At 37.9% G+C, this 17,264-nt stretch overlaps 1 protein-coding gene across 6 annotated transcripts in view; it reads right to left on the minus strand.

Moving 5' to 3' along the window:
• Positions 1 to 16,134, minus strand: part of SLC6A15 (solute carrier family 6 member 15) — a 33,724-nt gene extending 17,590 nt beyond the window's left edge. The window contains exons 1-2 of one of the 6 annotated variants that reach the window (XM_048929086.1): positions 16,114 to 16,134; positions 5,886 to 6,361 (exon numbers count right to left, since the gene is read on the minus strand). In XM_048929086.1, coding sequence (XP_048785043.1) covers positions 5,886 to 6,174 — 289 coding nt within the window. In that variant the 5' untranslated portion in view covers positions 6,175 to 6,361; positions 16,114 to 16,134. Of the gene's footprint in view, positions 1 to 5,885; positions 6,362 to 10,879; positions 10,901 to 15,037; positions 15,099 to 15,169; positions 15,471 to 15,652; positions 15,810 to 15,901; positions 16,075 to 16,113 lie in introns of those variants that run through there. The other 5 variants (XM_048929048.1, XM_048929069.1, XM_048929057.1 and 2 more) reach the window with 5 other exon arrangements.
• Positions 16,135 to 17,264: the final 1,130 nt, after the last annotated feature.

Genomic DNA, 17,264 nt, shown 5'->3' on the forward strand with positions numbered 1-17,264 from the left:
GTATTAAGTACTCTTGTTTTATCACCATCATTCTCCCAAACTTTCTGTGAGACAGGACTACACTGATAATTCACATTGTAAACAAGACATGGAAGCTTAGGCTTCACAAGCTTTAAAAATGTGGTTGTACAATTCATTGAAACCAATTGTACATAGTTTTTTTTTATACTATAACACTACTGCAAATTATACCTAATACCTTAATTAGGTAGGTATTGCACGGCTAGGCAGAGAAAAGCCTAAACATCTCAAAAAAATTGGGGCCTAAGTGACTTACCCTGTATCCCTCTGGATGACTGCACTAGAGCAGGAACTGAACCCAGCTCTTCTGTGTCCCAGTCCACAACCTTAATCACAAGGCTGCAAAGTTAAGCACATGTTTAAAGACTGGGCTGATGTGGTTGCTTTATGGTGCAGTATCAATGTAAGTAGCAAGATTTATCAGTCAGATTCTACTAAATGAGTTAAATGAATGTGGTGCTATATCCACATTACATTATATGTTACACAACCCTGTAATTCAATATGGATGGCCAGCGGATATCATCTCTTTACTTCAGGGCTTGTGCACAGGACCTGCTGAGGTCCTTCTGATCGTCCCTGTAAGGACATAACAGTCAACGGTGCACATCTGGGTTTAAATACAACGAGGTTTAGATACACAGTTGTATGATCTAATTGTATCAAAGCTGCAAAATGCTTCTCTGTCCTATAGCTCACATACTCCACAGTATCTCATCGTAAGTATTTTGTTGGATCCTTCCCTGAAGCAAGACATACTTCAATAATCTGTAAGACACCTTCACTTCATCATAGAACAGAATCACTATGGAAACAGTTCAGAATGTCTTTTATTTGCCAGTCCATGAAAACACGTGTACTTGGATAGCAATATTAAATAAGAATCATTTTTATTTGAATTAAAACAATGAACTGTACATGCCAGCCTTGAACAGCATCCTAAAATTAGTTACATTCATATTGTCTGACACATCTGCCAACTGAACAACTTTTTGGTGGTTACAGTTTTGTGGTTCAGTATCCCCAGGTCTCCTTTCTATAGTTCAAAAACCTCTCAATTCTAAAATCACTTTGTTTGCATATTTTGGTCCTAAACATTGGCTTTTCTATTGAAAAACCCACTACTGTACATTTTTCATCTCAACTTCATAAGGAAAAAATGAGTATTCAAAATATATCACATTCTTTTTCATTAGAATTAATAGCAGAAATAAAAATGATTTCTTGATTTTCAGACCTAGTGAATATTTATATTGTGCACAACACAGATTTAATCTTAATTTTTTTATTTAGCCAAGTACCATAATCAGATACCTAATAATTTCTCTTTATACTATAATAAATACTAAGCTTAGCAATTATTGATAGAGATGGAATGTTACCATTGCTTTTTATTTAAGTTTTTATAAATGTCCAAAAAAAAAAAAAAAATTAAGAAAGAAAGGAAGAGGGAAAGAAAGAAAAGAAAATGGCATGGGTTTTAGTGAGTGAAGTGTCAGAAAACAGTTTCAGAAGAATATAACATAAATATTATCATCCGGATAGTACAGAACTTTTTTTTTCCTTTAAGTAACTTGAAAAATCTAAAATCTTTAAAGATTAATTTCACTTGCTGCTGCAATAGTTTTTCATTTACTGTTTCATTTCTGTTCACTGCAGGAGAGTTAAACTAGATGACCTCCAAAGATCCCCTCCAACTCTAAGGATTCTATGATTCTATGATTCCACGATTCAGTTCTTACTCAATGAAGGTGAGTTTTACCATGCCTTGATAAGACATCAGCGTTCTTATAACTTACAGCATACTTACTAATAGAAAGTTTGCAAGAAGATCTTACCAATATGAAAATTAACTTATTTTGAATATCAAATGTTAAAATCTTCAAATTTATTAAAGTGAACAACAAAACATCAAAGGTTTACAGTCCACTGAACTACTTTAATTGAATTTATTCACCGTTACAAAATACAAACTGCTTTTATCAAGAAAGCTCTACTAACAAAGGTTTTATATTTTATCACTAGGTTTACAGCCTATTTTACCGACTGGATGGTGTTCCTGTCAGTAGTCTTACACAGATTTAGCATGTGTGCCTATTTACAAAATTGCATTTAAATCCCCTTAGCCAATCAGCTCTAATGAAGAATTAAACTTGCAAATTAAAAATCAGGCATTTTCAGTGCACTGAGTAAGATAAAACTAAATTTCATGAGCCTGACGCTACAGTGTAAATTAAGAATTCACAAACCATTGATTACACATTATTGATAAAAAGCTAAGTAACATAGCTGCTGAATATATTATCAGTGCTGGAAATACAAGAGAGTACTCGCTTTGTTCCCATTCCTCTAAAATTTGACAATGAGACTAAATTATCCAGTCATTGCCGAGTCTTTAAGAGTTTACATGTTATTTCCTCTATTTCCAGTAGTTCTTAGGAAGAGTTGCTTTGTTTCTCATAAGCTCACAGAATAAAACTGTTCAATTTGCTGATATTTCAATACAAAATCCAGACTCCTTAACTATGAAACCTCCTGATATGATTTCACTCACATCACTCTTTTCAAAATGTACTGGTAATTAATCTGCTATAGATTTTCTCATGCTAGTCACATCTTTTATCTGTTCATCTTTTGTTTACTTGTTTTTATTGCATATGAAGCAAAGGTGTGTCGCTGAATTCTGCCACATGAAAAAAATGACACCCACTGACACTCTTTGATGCTTGCTAAGAGTTTAGAGAGACCAAATAGTGTATGTGAGCACAGTGGTATGTGGGTGGAGTGTTTCAGCTTTGGTGGCAGAGATGTGAAAAACGTGGATGTGAAGAACATCCATGTTCTGGATCACCATACAGATTTTTAAGAACGTGGCATGCAGGCTCTTGTTCATCACTGGTAAAAATGCATCTCTAAGGGTGGTGACTATGTTGAAAAACAGTGTTTAGTAACTGAGAACTTGGTCTATCAAGTAGTGTTATTGTGTTCTTTGTCTCTGTTGTGGCTCCCTTTGAAACAAATAGAAGGCATTATCTTTGAATAAATATGAAGACCAGAGTCACTTGTCCACAACAGGGCGCAAAAGATAGCATGACTTCACAGGCAGGAAAGAATCATCCCAGTTTTGAGATAAGTCAACGTATTAAAACGTCATCAACTAAGGAATAAAGCGCACTAGCAGATAGCAAAATATGGATCAAAAAAAAGTGAGTGTGCTAATGATCTGGGTTAAGTCTTCCAGATCCCCTCTTCCAGTTTATTCTAAACAATTTGCCCTTTTCTGAACATCCTGAACTTCAGAAACTCCTTTCTCACTCAAACAGTCCAGATGTTGTGATTAGGACATATTCTCAGAGAAATGGGTTGAAGAGCTTCAGGTTCCAACTGAATCCACAGAATCTGATAGATACCAAAAACAAGGAAAGAAGGCAGCAGAACTGAAGCCAGGTGCAAGGGCAAACTGAGTGGAGTATGAGAGAGAACCCTCCCATGTGGTGGTATCAGCTGTTACATCAGCTCTCCTATCTTATATAACTTCACTGTGACTATAATTAAATACTGAAAGACAAAGACCCATGCCACTGTCTAAAAAAGCTATGAGTTGTTATCATGCTGTTATTTTTCTTTTATTCACATTGGCTATATCCCCAGATGACTGAAAACATTGTGAATTCCTTGAAATTTTGCTAGTTTTCACCAACATGTGATACAGTTTACCCTGAGTAGTTATATTTTCTATCAGAATTATTACAAAATTTGTTTTGTTACTTATTGTCTTTTGCCACAAGTGCAACACGAATTAAAAGACAGATGTACAGCTAAACTGCTATATCAATTTGTTTCACTTTCTAACTTGACATTTATTCCTGAAATTGTTAAGTTTTTATACAGAAACAGTGTGTATCTGAAAAACCACACATCTTTGTTCTCATATAGCAATAAATAAGTTGAATAGTGTAAAAATGGTTAATATAAAAAAACTTTTTAATTTAGTTTGAGTATACTCATTTCTGATGCAAACTACCTTTGTGGGTCATTGAGGAATAATCAGCTTTTTAATCCGTAGGCTGCAACAGAGGAGATTGGGTTTTGCCTACCAGGGAGAAGGTGGATCTCTAGTGAGGATAGTGAAGGAGTCAAAGATCTATAATCAGGTCTTCTGAACACTTTCACACCCTTACTCACTGATCCTAAAACTCCTTTGAGTGCTTCCTCATTCTAAGCCAAGTAAATGCACACTACTGAAGCCTCAAATTCTCTTAATACTTGCTGTGTTACAGCTACATCCCTTGTTACGTTGAAGTCCATTACAGCTGCACACTAGCTTCTTTGATCCCCTCTTACAATAAGCATTCTCTGGGAGAGACCAAAGAGTGAAAGCCAAGGAAGCCTTAGCTCTAATCATCACTTGCTTTCCTCTGTCTTGTAAAATTAGCAACCAAGTTAAATTCATAGTTTCAAACTGTTGCAATGCATTAGTCTTGAGCTACATCTTGACTGATCATCACAATGAAATTATCTAGAATATAAACATTTTAATAGCTACAACTTCAACTAGCATCAGTTTGCTCTAGAATTATTTAATAGAAGTATTAATTTTTCAACTAATAGTGATTCATGACTGATTCTAAGTTATCTAGTAAGCTAGATGACATTGTGTTTCATTGAAAATCTGTGTTGTTTTTTTGAGAAACTACATACAACTTCTGTTTTCTCAGTTTTACAGTTACAGTTTCACAGTTACAGATCAAGAAAATTTTATCTTCCATACAGACCATACGACTTTCCCTCCAGAATAAAGAAAAGAAAGTTGAAAAAAAGTGTGAAAAAAAATTATTGCACTAAGCAAATGTAAAAGAATTTACACTTTATCATGGAGATGGAAAATGTGAAAGTAGAAATCTCCCATTTTAGCTTTTAAACTGAATAAGAGAAAATGGAGAAATATATGCTGATTATACTCTACACTAAATTCTCTACTTCTCATTTACATCAATCTTGCCATTCAATCTTTAGAATCCAGTACGAATTATATGTTATTTTTCATTTTATGTTCTATATCATGGATTCAGTTTTTGTATCATAAAAACTACGTTTTGTTTCAAATTCAGCTAACTAGCTATGATAGAATGAACATTAATGTAGTATAGCAGAGTACAGTACAGAAAGGATAAAATACTAATCCCAGAGGAAGGCCTCTAGCCACCTACTTTCTTCTATGCTCAAGACTATAAATGAACAGCTAATAAATAATGTTTTAAGCAAAAGGTAAAATATTTAGGAAAATAGAACTATGTAACAGCATAAAACAGACACACTCCATTAATGTAAATTTTATGGTGCAAATTAATCATTATCAGTTAAAAAAAAATTCACTTGCTAATCTACAGGAAGTAAATAAGGAACTACGAGCTAAAGGTAATCAAAAAGAAAAGCTCTGAAGCTAAATAGTAAAGACCGAATAGTGCTTTGGTTTTTAAAGTGGAAGTAGATTTAATGCTTTGATTTATTCCCCAAGTACTATAAAGAACACTTTAGCACAATGATAACCAGGTTCTAAATAATGCATCACCTCCAGAAAGACCTAGCAGGGTTTTGGTTAACCAATAGGAAAGTCCCAAGAGCTGTAAGACACTTTCTGCATCAAAACAAGAAAATGGAATCTTATAATTATCTGCTACTTACTGTAGCAGATTTGTCTCACTAAATAAAGAGAACGTGGATTCTTCCTCAAAAGGCGTGGTAGAAATTAAAAGAAAAATCTAACATGCTGCAGTAGGTGTTACTGTACGTGTGCTAACAATAATCTTGTTAAATAATAATGATTAGCTTCATCATTTAGCTACAGCTATCACAAAACTTACCTCCACCATTTTTCTGACACAGATATGGGAATCGCCACACATTCCCTAATCCTACCGAAAATCCAACTTGTGCCAGAATATACTGGAGTTTGCTATTCCAAGCAGGTCTTTCATCTTCCACATCTGAGCCTTCTTCAACATCCACATCTTTTTCTTCCTGATCACTAACCATCAGCTCACTCTTCTTAAAGGCATCATCTGAAGAGTCTTCGTTAGAGAGGAGGTCCTTAACTGACTCAATGACCTCATCATCTAGGTCTCTCTTCACTACCTTGCTGTTTTTAGGCATTTGTAATATGAGAAAAATACAGAAGTCAAGTTCAACTGGGACAGATGGAGAAGTGCTGAAGAAAGCTCTCCCTCTGCTGGGCAAAAATTTTGCAGAAATAGAATAAAGATGCTGCCTGAGTCCTTGATAGCAGGGAATCAAAAATATGGACTTCTTTGTTTCTGAATGTTTGTTCTACTGAAAGTATCTGTGGGAAGAAAAAAAAAAAAAAAAGAAAAAAGAATATTATTATACAATGCAGAACTTAATTTAGTAATTGTATGCTCTGGTTTATCCAATTTCCCTTATCTGCAAGGTCTGAGAATTGAAAAAGAAGAGATATTAAATTGCTTTCACATCGTTGGTCATAAATTCATGTTTTGGTCCTAAGTTTCCATATAAAATGCATTTCATTCACTTGCTGAGGGTTTGTTTTTTTTAATTATTATTATTGTTTTTTCATTTGTTTCCTAAAGACTGATAGGCCAATTGCTCGTATTTCACTTTGGAAGCATAATCAGATTCTCCTTACTAGACATAACAGGGCGTACACTCTGCATACAATTTAGGAGACTAGCTCCATTCTTTCCTGACTTAGAAGCCCTATGGAACTGCTGAGTTTATTAAAAAAAAACAATTCAAGCAAAGTAGATTAATGTTTGGGGACCATTTCTGAAAGTGATACAGCAATTAAGATGCTGATGTATAGGACAAACTCAGCACTTCAAAAGCAAGGGAGATTTATTTATTCTTCATCTAGGAATACATAACCACAATCATATTTTCAAAGGAGATAGCTTCCTCTCTTCTGAGCTTTAATGCTTTCTTGGAAAAAAGGAAGTAACTAAACATACATAAAACATTTGAGAAGCAGTTACCAAACCCATTGGAAAAACCTACTGTTTCAAAAGTGCATGTACAGAGAAAAATAAAAAACAAAAAACCTGCATTTAAGTATATGCTTTTCTTTAACACAATGATTCATTTATAAGGACTGAAGGACTTCCTTGCAGATGCCATGCTGAAGGCAGGAATTTGGGTAGGAGTTTTTTTTTCAAGAAATTCAGAAATTCTCTTCTATTCACATGGGACAAAACTGATATGTACAAAACCATCTGCACAATTAAGAGTCTTAAAAGGGATTTAGATTACGTGTTAAGCTTCTTGAAAACCCTAAAGCAGGACTAAATTTCCACATAGAGTCTAATCAAAACTCCTGACTGATGAGAATCAGAAATTACTAGAGGATACATGCAAACTTTCTGATTTTGCATATGAACTTGTTACAATATCTGGTCCATAAGATGAAGATTGTACTATACTGTGTGGAACTCACATAGAGCTGAGAACTGTTCATACTATTACTGGACCGACAGCACAATAATTGAGACCTCAAGAGTGCTTCAGTGCCTAGTGACAGGTCACAAAGAAAGAAGTTAAGCCACTGGAATGCAGCCCACAGCTTATCCAGTACACTCACAAAAACAGCACTAAAACCTCTGTGAGCACAAGTGCTATTATCAGCCTTGGGTTTGATAGGATAATTAACTTTTTGATAGTTTCCTAGGATTCTGAAGCTGAACTTCACTCCAGTTGCCTACTGAACTACATTGTAATCTCCTTCCATTCGTTCCCTAGATTCTTGTCACTGACTTCTCACCTTCCCCATTCCTCTGTCACTACCTCTTCTCACCAACTTCACCTATGGGCACACATCCCACATTTCTCAAGCACAGTAGAACCGGTTTGTGATCTGATTCACAGCTCACCACTGATGCTGAAAGGGTTCAAGGTCCTATAAATCTTCCTTCTAACATGTGGTGGACCTAATAGCAGGCTTTGTTTTGTCTCTGAAACTAGCTCTTCAAAATAAGTAAGTGTAAGAGTAGGAATGTACAGAACAGTGTAACAGGGAAAGCAACTTTATTTCACCTTTTAGGTTGCAAACTCTTCAAAGAACTGTGTTCTATTCTAGTCGATCTTCAGCAGCTGTAGCTGCGACTGATGTTTAGGTAGACACAGGATGCAAACACCAGTAATACATCAAGTGAAGCATTTATCCTAATTGAGCTTTGGGATTACAAACCACAGCATCTGTTACTTCAACTGCTACTTCTATTCACTTTCCAAACTTTTCCTTTCTTATCACTGATGAAAATTAATGCAGCTTCTCAGTTCCATTCATTAGTAACAACACTGAGCAGTAAGAAGTTAAAATGAAACAATTTTACCTCTGTTCTTTATGTAAAAGTTGCAGAAGTAAATCTACATCAAAATTTGTCTGTATGTCCAAAATCCTTTTTGAATTGTAAGAAACAGCCATTTATCAGTATTTATTAAAATATTTTAGAAGGACACATCCATATAGGTACTTCAAGATACAATAACTTGCAGGGTAGCAGTATGATTTATCTGCTGCTGTCCCCAGTGAGTCAATGCCAACAGAAATTGCATCATTCTGCCTGTCCTCTCATGCATTAAACACTGCATTGCTACACTTCAAAATACACTGGGCCTGATATTGTTATTCCTAGCACTATATCGTATTAAGTTTGTTTTCATTAACCTTCCATTAAGCAGGCTGTTATCAATAGTAATATCATAGTACAGGTTTGCAATATCTGAGAACATGCTGGAGGCATGCTCGGCAGGCTGATGGGACAATGTTCGTTTTCAACAGCACTGGTTTGCTAACTGAATATGTATCACCATCTAGACTGCATCAGAGAGTACACTGCTCACGTCCTTCAGGATACATCACAAATCCACAGGTGAATTCAGACTTTACAACTTGTTTTCTGTACTAAAGGTTTACAGTAAACCAAACACAGTCCTACCTCAGCAGACTCTATCATCAGGTTCCCTTTGTTAAAATGTGGTCTCAGTTGATTTGTTCAAGGGCTCTGATGTTGTGCTGGGCCCTCTCAGAACACACTCCAAGAGACTTGCACAAAACCCTCTTTCTCTGATCACCCTGCACAGAAAGTAAACTCCAAACTACTCAGCCCAAGCAGAATACAGATATGAATGTTCCCACACTGAATGAGAAGACAACTGGTAAAAATCACCCACTGGCAGAGCTGGATAATCAAGAATCACCGAACAAACTTTATTTTGTACAATACAATTCCTACCTATAAAATACTGTTTTAGGTTCCCAAGTAACTTGGCTCTTGTCAAGTACAGAGATGGAGTTCTTGATTATGATCAAGACATAATTAAGAAACATAAAGCCAAATTCTGTTAAACTGCTCTTTGAATTCCACTTCTAGCTATCTTCTATATAGACTTGTATAAGTAATAAAGCATTACAGACTGTTTCCCCTAAGTATCTCCAAAGTACTCTCCCAAGATAAATAAAACCACCACATTTACCAATTACAGAATCTGGTATCAGACTCAGGCATTACTGTCATCATTTCAAGCACTAAGTCTTAAATCTTGCCATGTATGGTAAAATATTACTAAATAGCACCATTACCAGCACAGTGCATTTAAAAGTAAAATGTCAAAATTACAACACAACTATTTAAATTAAATTAGTAGCTATTAAAGCTATTTCTTGTGGGTTTTTTGTGTTTTTTGTTTTGTTTTGTTTCCTATTTCAGATCTACCTCATAGAATTAGATAGCTGATTTCATTCTTGCTTCTGAGCAGTATAACTCATCCTTTTTATAATTTAACTGATGTCATGCATCAAATGAAAACACTAAAGGAAACTTTTTATCATATGTATTGGAGACCATCAATTTTCTCTGGACTTATCCACAATTTAAAGCAGCAAAGAAAGATGCTATCCTTTTTCTCATGCAAAATACCACTTCAAAAACCTAAAGTTAATCTTAAATTGACCCAACAATCACCTCTACTGTTTGAGGAAATTTAACAGAACAGAAATTGCTGCAGATTACCAGGGTTCAAAAATCTGAGTTTTTGGAAATAAGTTGCCAAATCAACGTAACTAGATATTTAAGATGTCTTATTAATATTAGCCTTGATATGTTAAAATTTATACTTCTTTCTGGTACTGAAAGATAAAAGGAGTTTTCTGCTACACCAAGAAAACTGCAGAATCAAGCTTTCCTTATAAGACAGTGGGAATTTTGTTATTTTCCTTCATGGAAGAATCAAGTCTTAACACACCAGCATGCAGAGGGAAAGAAACCTGATTAGAATGCCATATTATTAGCAGATTAAGCAACAATGATCCCTTGCAATACAAAATTCAGACCCAAATTAGCTCCTTAGCAGATCTGAGCTCTCTATACAACTTTTAATTCAGGTTCAAATCCAAATTTTGTTATGCTGGCTCAGGGAGATAAGAAAGGCAGTCTCAGCTGACCAAATTGCATGCATTTCCATTAGGACTTGAGACAAGTTTGTCAGCTAAAGCACAAAAATACCCATTCAGAAACATTTTGCTTCATAACATTTTCTCCTAATCTTCCTTAAATGTATTCCCTGGTAAAGGAACTGTACTAGGGTTTGCTGTAATCAAAATATAGCAATTCAGTAGATTCATCTACACTCAGATTTTAACAAATAGCAAAATAATCCTCAAATCTTCTTTGATAAAAAATGGTTTCGATCTTTGTCTAAGCTAAAGAAGAAAAAAAAGTGTCTGTACTTCACAAAAGGATATCAAGAAAGTTCATACAAACTAACTTTTAGAAGTTATAATATGCTGTTGTAACATCATGAATTGAGAAAGGGAAATAATGGATACCTTTTTAAGTTCAGCGCTTGCCACTAAAGTCAGGGAGAAAAATATTAATGCTCATTTCTTCAGAGCTCGTTGATCTTCTCTGATGAAGCAGTCAAGATACTAACATGCTACCCTAGGGGTAGCAAAATGCAATATAGAGCTGCAACAAGTTGAAGTTATTTTAATCTCTGATTTGAGCGTAGATTATGAGAGCACAGTGCACCAGCTAAGTCCCAAAAGCTTAGCAGAAGACACAGAACAAAAAGTCAGGATTCTCACCACAGCAGAAATTCAGAAAGATCTTGATTGAAACACACATAAAATTTAATGGATGAGAACTACATGCAAAAGCTATGAAGATGAAACACATAAAATGCACCTTAAATATGAAGTCTACAACCAATACAGAAAATGAAAAACTACACTCTAGGAGCCAAAGATTCCGCAATAAGGAATCGGGTAACTGGTGCCAACAGGATGGGATAATATTTAAGTGAGAGAAAAAGAATACTGCAGGAACAAAGCAAGTTTTGTGGGAGTACTGAACTCGCGAAGAATGGTTATTGCTGGAGAATCTGTGAACAGATAATTATTTCAGCCAGAGTTACACCAGCTTACAGTACACACTTAGCAAAGCGAATCAGTGTTGCAATGCAGCATTGTGACTTCTGCAGCACAGTCTTTTTGCCTAGTCAAGTCCATTTGATCTATCCACTCCAGGAGTCATTATTCTGCTCTTCAGTATGAATTACAGGATCTAACACTTTGCCCTAGCTGGTTTAATGCAGCTTGTTAGCAGTAGATACAGAACCAAAGGCTATCTAACTCAATCACAATGAAAGATGACTATATTCTGTGGATCCTTTAGTGATTCTGGGGCATGCTAATGTACATTTCACTTTTTTTTTGTTTGTTTCTGCTGTCCATAAAGTTAAATCATTTAGACTACAGCAGAAGTATTTAAATACACAAGATTAAATTCAGTCCTGATGTAAGTATGGGTAGTTACAGACTTCAATGACACTGGGTCTGCTTAGTATCACTGGAAATCTGTTCTCAGTTCCTACAAAATGTTCTTCCTGTTGTATATCAAGAATTCACCAACAATTTCTTTTCCAGACTAGTCTTGTCCAGTTACTGGAAAATGTTTTCTACAGTCAGAAGAAAAATACAATATCTTAACAGGAAAAGTAAGATTTCCTTCTTAGAATTGTTCAATTTCATCAGCATCACTGAGTGAAGAGAAATATCTGAGAGAGAAGGTTACAACCTAGATCTCTTGAACATCATTTTTTTCTTTACGCTGCTTGCAATCTCTGAACTTTATTGATCCTACAGTAGTTTATCACCAGCTTTCATAGGTTTCTCTGTATTTTCTTCTCACAAATCAACCCCACTGCAATACTTAACAGAATTGTAGGGCACACTCTCTGTAATTTCATATTCAGATGGAGAAAACTATCATTTACCCTGATAGGTTTATTCAAATACCAAATGTAGTAGCTACCACTCTTCCAGCTTAAGTTGCGCTAGCAATTCTGAAGGTACCAACTGTTAACTGGTAAAGTATGATAGTCATAACTGTTGGCAATGTGAAACAAAATCTCTATTTTCTAAATTAACCATATGAGCCACAACACAACCATGATTTTTATAAAATCTTATTACACACTTCTGAGATGGGAGAGGAAATGAAAATATCTTAAATAACTCAAGAACTGAAGTTATTTAAGTTACAAAAATCAAGTACTGAAAGTTAGACATTTTGCCTCCTGCACATCTAATGGATCAATAAGTAAAGCAAGCTATCCTTGGGAAAAAAAAAACAAAAAAAACTGTGTTTACTTCTTTGCCTCCTTTCTATACATAAGCAGTGTATATATATATATGTATATATATATATATATATATGTAAACTGTATGTTATCAGAAATGCTGCTTGTCCTCAAAGCAGAATGTTTTATTTAATGACATAAATCAAATTTGAATTTAAAAAATATTTAATCTCAATTCCATTATAGAAAATCCAAAACTATAAAGTCCCTATTCCAATTTCTCATCCCTTATTCATTTTAGCATATGAGTATGCTGAATCATTAGCATTGCAGTATACGTTTCTGGCACTTGAAATAGTAATATCATTTGCCAGCAGCAAAAGTCAGTTTTCCCAAAGTGGGAAAAAAGACCACTGGCACCATGAACTAGATTCAAGGCCTTGCTGTACACAGCACTATACAGCCTTGCTCTTTTCTCTTTTCCGTATTCTTCATAGAATGAAGAATAAGAACAAGGAGCTCTGTTTCTATTCAGGGTTCTGGGAAGCTCAGCCCAAATATTCTCATTCCCTAAAAACTCTTCTAACAGTTACCATTGTTATTTCATCCTATTTTGTATGGACTTGTCAGATTTTGAATATCCAGCTGTTTGAAAGAATAATGTTCAGTTATTATTACTCACTGATGTGTTCTCCTAGAACACTTCCTGAGTAATAATGGCATGGCTACTCCAAGCAAAAGAGATTTGCTAAAGTTTTGGGATGCCACCTGCTGATATGTCAATGATGACTTTCAGTACGAATACAGACCGTGAAAGCGGGGCCTCACGATCCTTCTGACTTTCTGGGGTTCTTTTGCAAACCAATGCAAAATTTAAAGGTCACATAGAATACCTGCTTCTAATACTATCATCGTTTTCTTTTACAACCTTCTGTATATATATAGTTTACCAGTAAGTTGTTCTTCCAAAAAAAAAAAAAAAAAAAAAAAAATCAGCACATATCCTATATTTTGGAAGAAGAACATTATTCCTTGATGTAAATGGAAAAGCGCAGTGGAAAATAGTGGGGACATAGGTGTGCACACATAAATCTGTGGATGCTCTTGGTTGTGCATTAGAGGTTTGCAGAAGAGATTCTGTCTTCCTGAGAAGATTCCCATCACAAACACTTCCCTAGAGTTTTAATTCCATACCACCCCCCAGAGCAAATACCCCAATGCACATTAGCAAAGTAATTTATACCAAAAGGATTAGCTTTAATAGCAGATTGCATGTTTTCTTGCTATTATCCCCTGAATATATTTCTGAATAACCCGTGATTTCTTTTTCCTTTACTGATATATTCAATTTCTTAAAAATTTTGTGCATACAAGCTTTTGCAATGTACAGTAGAGAAAAGAGTTGACAGATCGTTCAGACTATATGATCCTCATCTGCACTACTACTTTTTTGCTTGCTCACCTGAAAGAAAAAAAAAAAGCCTGTAAGAATGACAAGACACTAGAGGTCAATAGGAATCAGCTTAGCCTGCAAAAGCAGTTTCAACGTGCTTTAGCAGTTTTACTTCTTCAATTTCTGAATTGGTGGAGCACCCAAACAGCAATTAAATGGCTTGGTTTTTCATCCATAGATCAAAAACCAATTGAATTCTTTCTTCTTGAATCTGAAGTGCCTAACTGAACCCGAATGAAATTTTTTATATGCAGCAAATGCAGACTCATGCTGTAGTTCTAACGTTGTCTTAATAAGTTCTCTGTGTAAATCACAATCTTATTATCCAAGAAAAAAATAATCTACCTACACATTTGGTAAAGTTTCCTTTTTAATAAGATATTGATAATGTATATCCGAGACACACAATGCTAAGTAGGAAAAGAAAAGGGAATATTGTTATCATTTTCTATTAAGTGGAGAAAGCAGAATAATAGATGGATAATATATCGAGTGCATATGAACATTACATCAGATAACTCATGATAATTTTATTTTCTTCATTTATACTCTTCTTTTGAGTAGAGAGCAGAGATTTGGATCTCCATCCTATACCATGAAACAGTGCCATATTCACAGTGCCTTACTGTTCAAAAATAATTGAGCTTCTCTTAGAAATCAATACTATGGCAGCAAGCTTGACGCACAGCAATATCACACAGACAAAATAAAATGGCTGATAAGGACGAGGTCTTGACTACAGTATCTTTTAAAAATAAAACAAAGTGCAAATTACTGAAATAGAGTAAATTTCATTGCAAGCTCTCAACTGGCTAATCAGTGTGACAGCACAGGCATCGCATTTACTTCCACAACAAAAGCAAAGCATTGCAATGAAATTCCAGTTTACCCTAACGCAAATGTGGGCACGGGAAATTGAAAGGTTTAATAAGAAAAGAGAGGAGATTTTACTTGGATGAGAAGTGCAGACATCAATCTGTCACGCTGTGGGTATTGCAGAGGGCTGCAGTCATTACAAGCCCCAACACAATATACCTGCCAGACGCATGGAGGTTGAAAAAAGGTCCTCATTACCATACCCACCCAAACATGGCTGACACCGGGGCGCGCCGGTCCTGCGCCTGCCGTGCTGCTCCGGCCACCGCGACCGAGGGATGCGGGATGCGGGCAGCGCTGGGAGGTTCCCCGCCGCTCTCTGCGGGCGACGCCCGATGTTCAGCGACAACAGCGCTGCGCAGCCAGGCCCGAGCCCTCTCCGCCCGGCTCCTGCAGCGCAAGAGGCTGCGGAGGGGACGGGGATGGATGCGACCTGCACATCTCTGCCCCGCATCAGCCGGAGCCCGGCGGCAGCCGCTCGCAGAACGCAGACCCTGCCATGCATCCGCCCTCGCCCCGCTTCTGCTACTGAAACTCGCGCTGGAGGTGGTGTATACGTCACGTGCGGGTGATGAAGGAATGAATGAATTTTTTTTTTGCCACTCGTGGTAGGAAATGAACGTATATCCACCGCCAGAGTAAAGAAAAAAAGAATTAGAAAAAAAAAAAAAAAAGGAAGAAAAAGCGCACCGTACATCCGTGCAACCCACCGCTGAGTTCAAACACATGCGGGCGCATGCTATTGTCTCCCGAGGGGCCGGCTCTCTGCTCGCGGAGCCGCAGGAAAGCGGGCTTCGAGAGCAGGGCATCCCGCTCCGCTCCTCGCCCGGCGGCACAGACTCAGAACGGGCGCGACCGACACTCCCGCCGCCCACCGCCGCACCGGCCGCGGGCGCGGCTCCGCGGGGCCCCTACGCCCGACGGGCGCCGCCGCCTTACCTCCTCCGCCCGCCGCCGGCAGTGGGAAGGAGCCGGGTGCTCGCGCGGGGCAGCGAGAGGGACTACGCGAGCGAGGGGCTCAGCGGCGGGCAGACGGCGACGGCGCGCACACGTGCCCAGCCCTGGCTGCGGCGGCGACGTTTAAAGACAGACATAAAAGCGGCGGGGGGAGAGGAAAGGGGGAGGGTGGTGGCGGGCCGGGGGAGCCGCACCTCCTGACGCAGGGAGGAGCCCCCCTTCTACCGCCTGCAGTAGCATCTCCTGAGCCGGAGGCGGGCGGGGAGGAGGGCAGAAACGGCGGCGGGAAGGGGCGGAGGAGAAGGGAGACGCCCCCCACCTACCCGCTCGTTTGCCGGCGCCGCCGGGGCCTACGAGCAGCTCGGAGCGCATGTGCCTCATTCATGAGCAAGGGCAGAGGGGCGCGAGCCGGGAGGGGATGCCCGGGAGGTTGTGCAGAAGAGTGAGCGGTGCAGACCTGAGGAAAGAGCGGGCGGTCAGAAAAAAGGGCGGCGGCAGAACAGCCGCGGTGGGTCCTGGCTGGAGGCCGGGATGCTCGCTGCAGAAGGGGTCAGAAGAGGTCAATGTGAGGAGCACAGATGGCATCAACCAGTGCTGGCGGTGGTGGTGCAGAAGCCTTGTAGCCTTAGCTTTCATCGCTGCCACAAACCATATGGGAGTGAAATCGGGATATGTCTCTTTAATTTTCCCGTGAGCTTCCTATCACTGTCTGTCCACTGGCCTTGTACTGTTTTGCTTCTTTGCAAGCTTTTTCTCTAAAAACGTTCATCAGTTCTGGTTAGCAGGAAGGCAGGTTTGCTTTGCTGAAGATTGACACAATGGAATGGAGAATTAACCTTCCTAGTGTTCACTATAAATTAGGGCAACACTAATTGCAACAATTAAATGCATGCTGAAACTGAATAGAATTTCCTTACACTGCCCAAATCAAAGAGAGATTTTTCTTCAGTGTTACATAGTCTCCCTAGCTGACTTGAATTTTGCTGAGAAAGGTGTGATGCAAAGTTCTGTTCATATTTCTACTATATTTTCAGAAGTAGTTTGTCATTGTGTGGCATATTCCTCATCATTAGTGGATTTTAATAAGAATTTCCAGAAGCAGTTTTTCAGTTATGTGCAGAAACAGGCCCCATCCACAGAAAATTCAAGGATGGAGCTCTGAGCAACCTGATCTAGCTGTAGGTATCCATGTTCATTGCAAGGGAGTTGGACCAGATGATCTTTAACAGTCCCTTCCAACTCAAACCGTTCTATGATCAGATACTGCTTGGAACTCAGTAACAACTTACCTTACAGATGTTCTAAATGTGAACCAAACTTATTTATACTAAGCACCAATAAGCAG

The sequence above is a fragment of the Lagopus muta genome, chromosome 1 (genome assembly GCF_023343835.1).
Source record: "Lagopus muta isolate bLagMut1 chromosome 1, bLagMut1 primary, whole genome shotgun sequence".
Classification (NCBI taxonomy): domain Eukaryota; kingdom Metazoa; phylum Chordata; class Aves; order Galliformes; family Phasianidae; genus Lagopus; species Lagopus muta.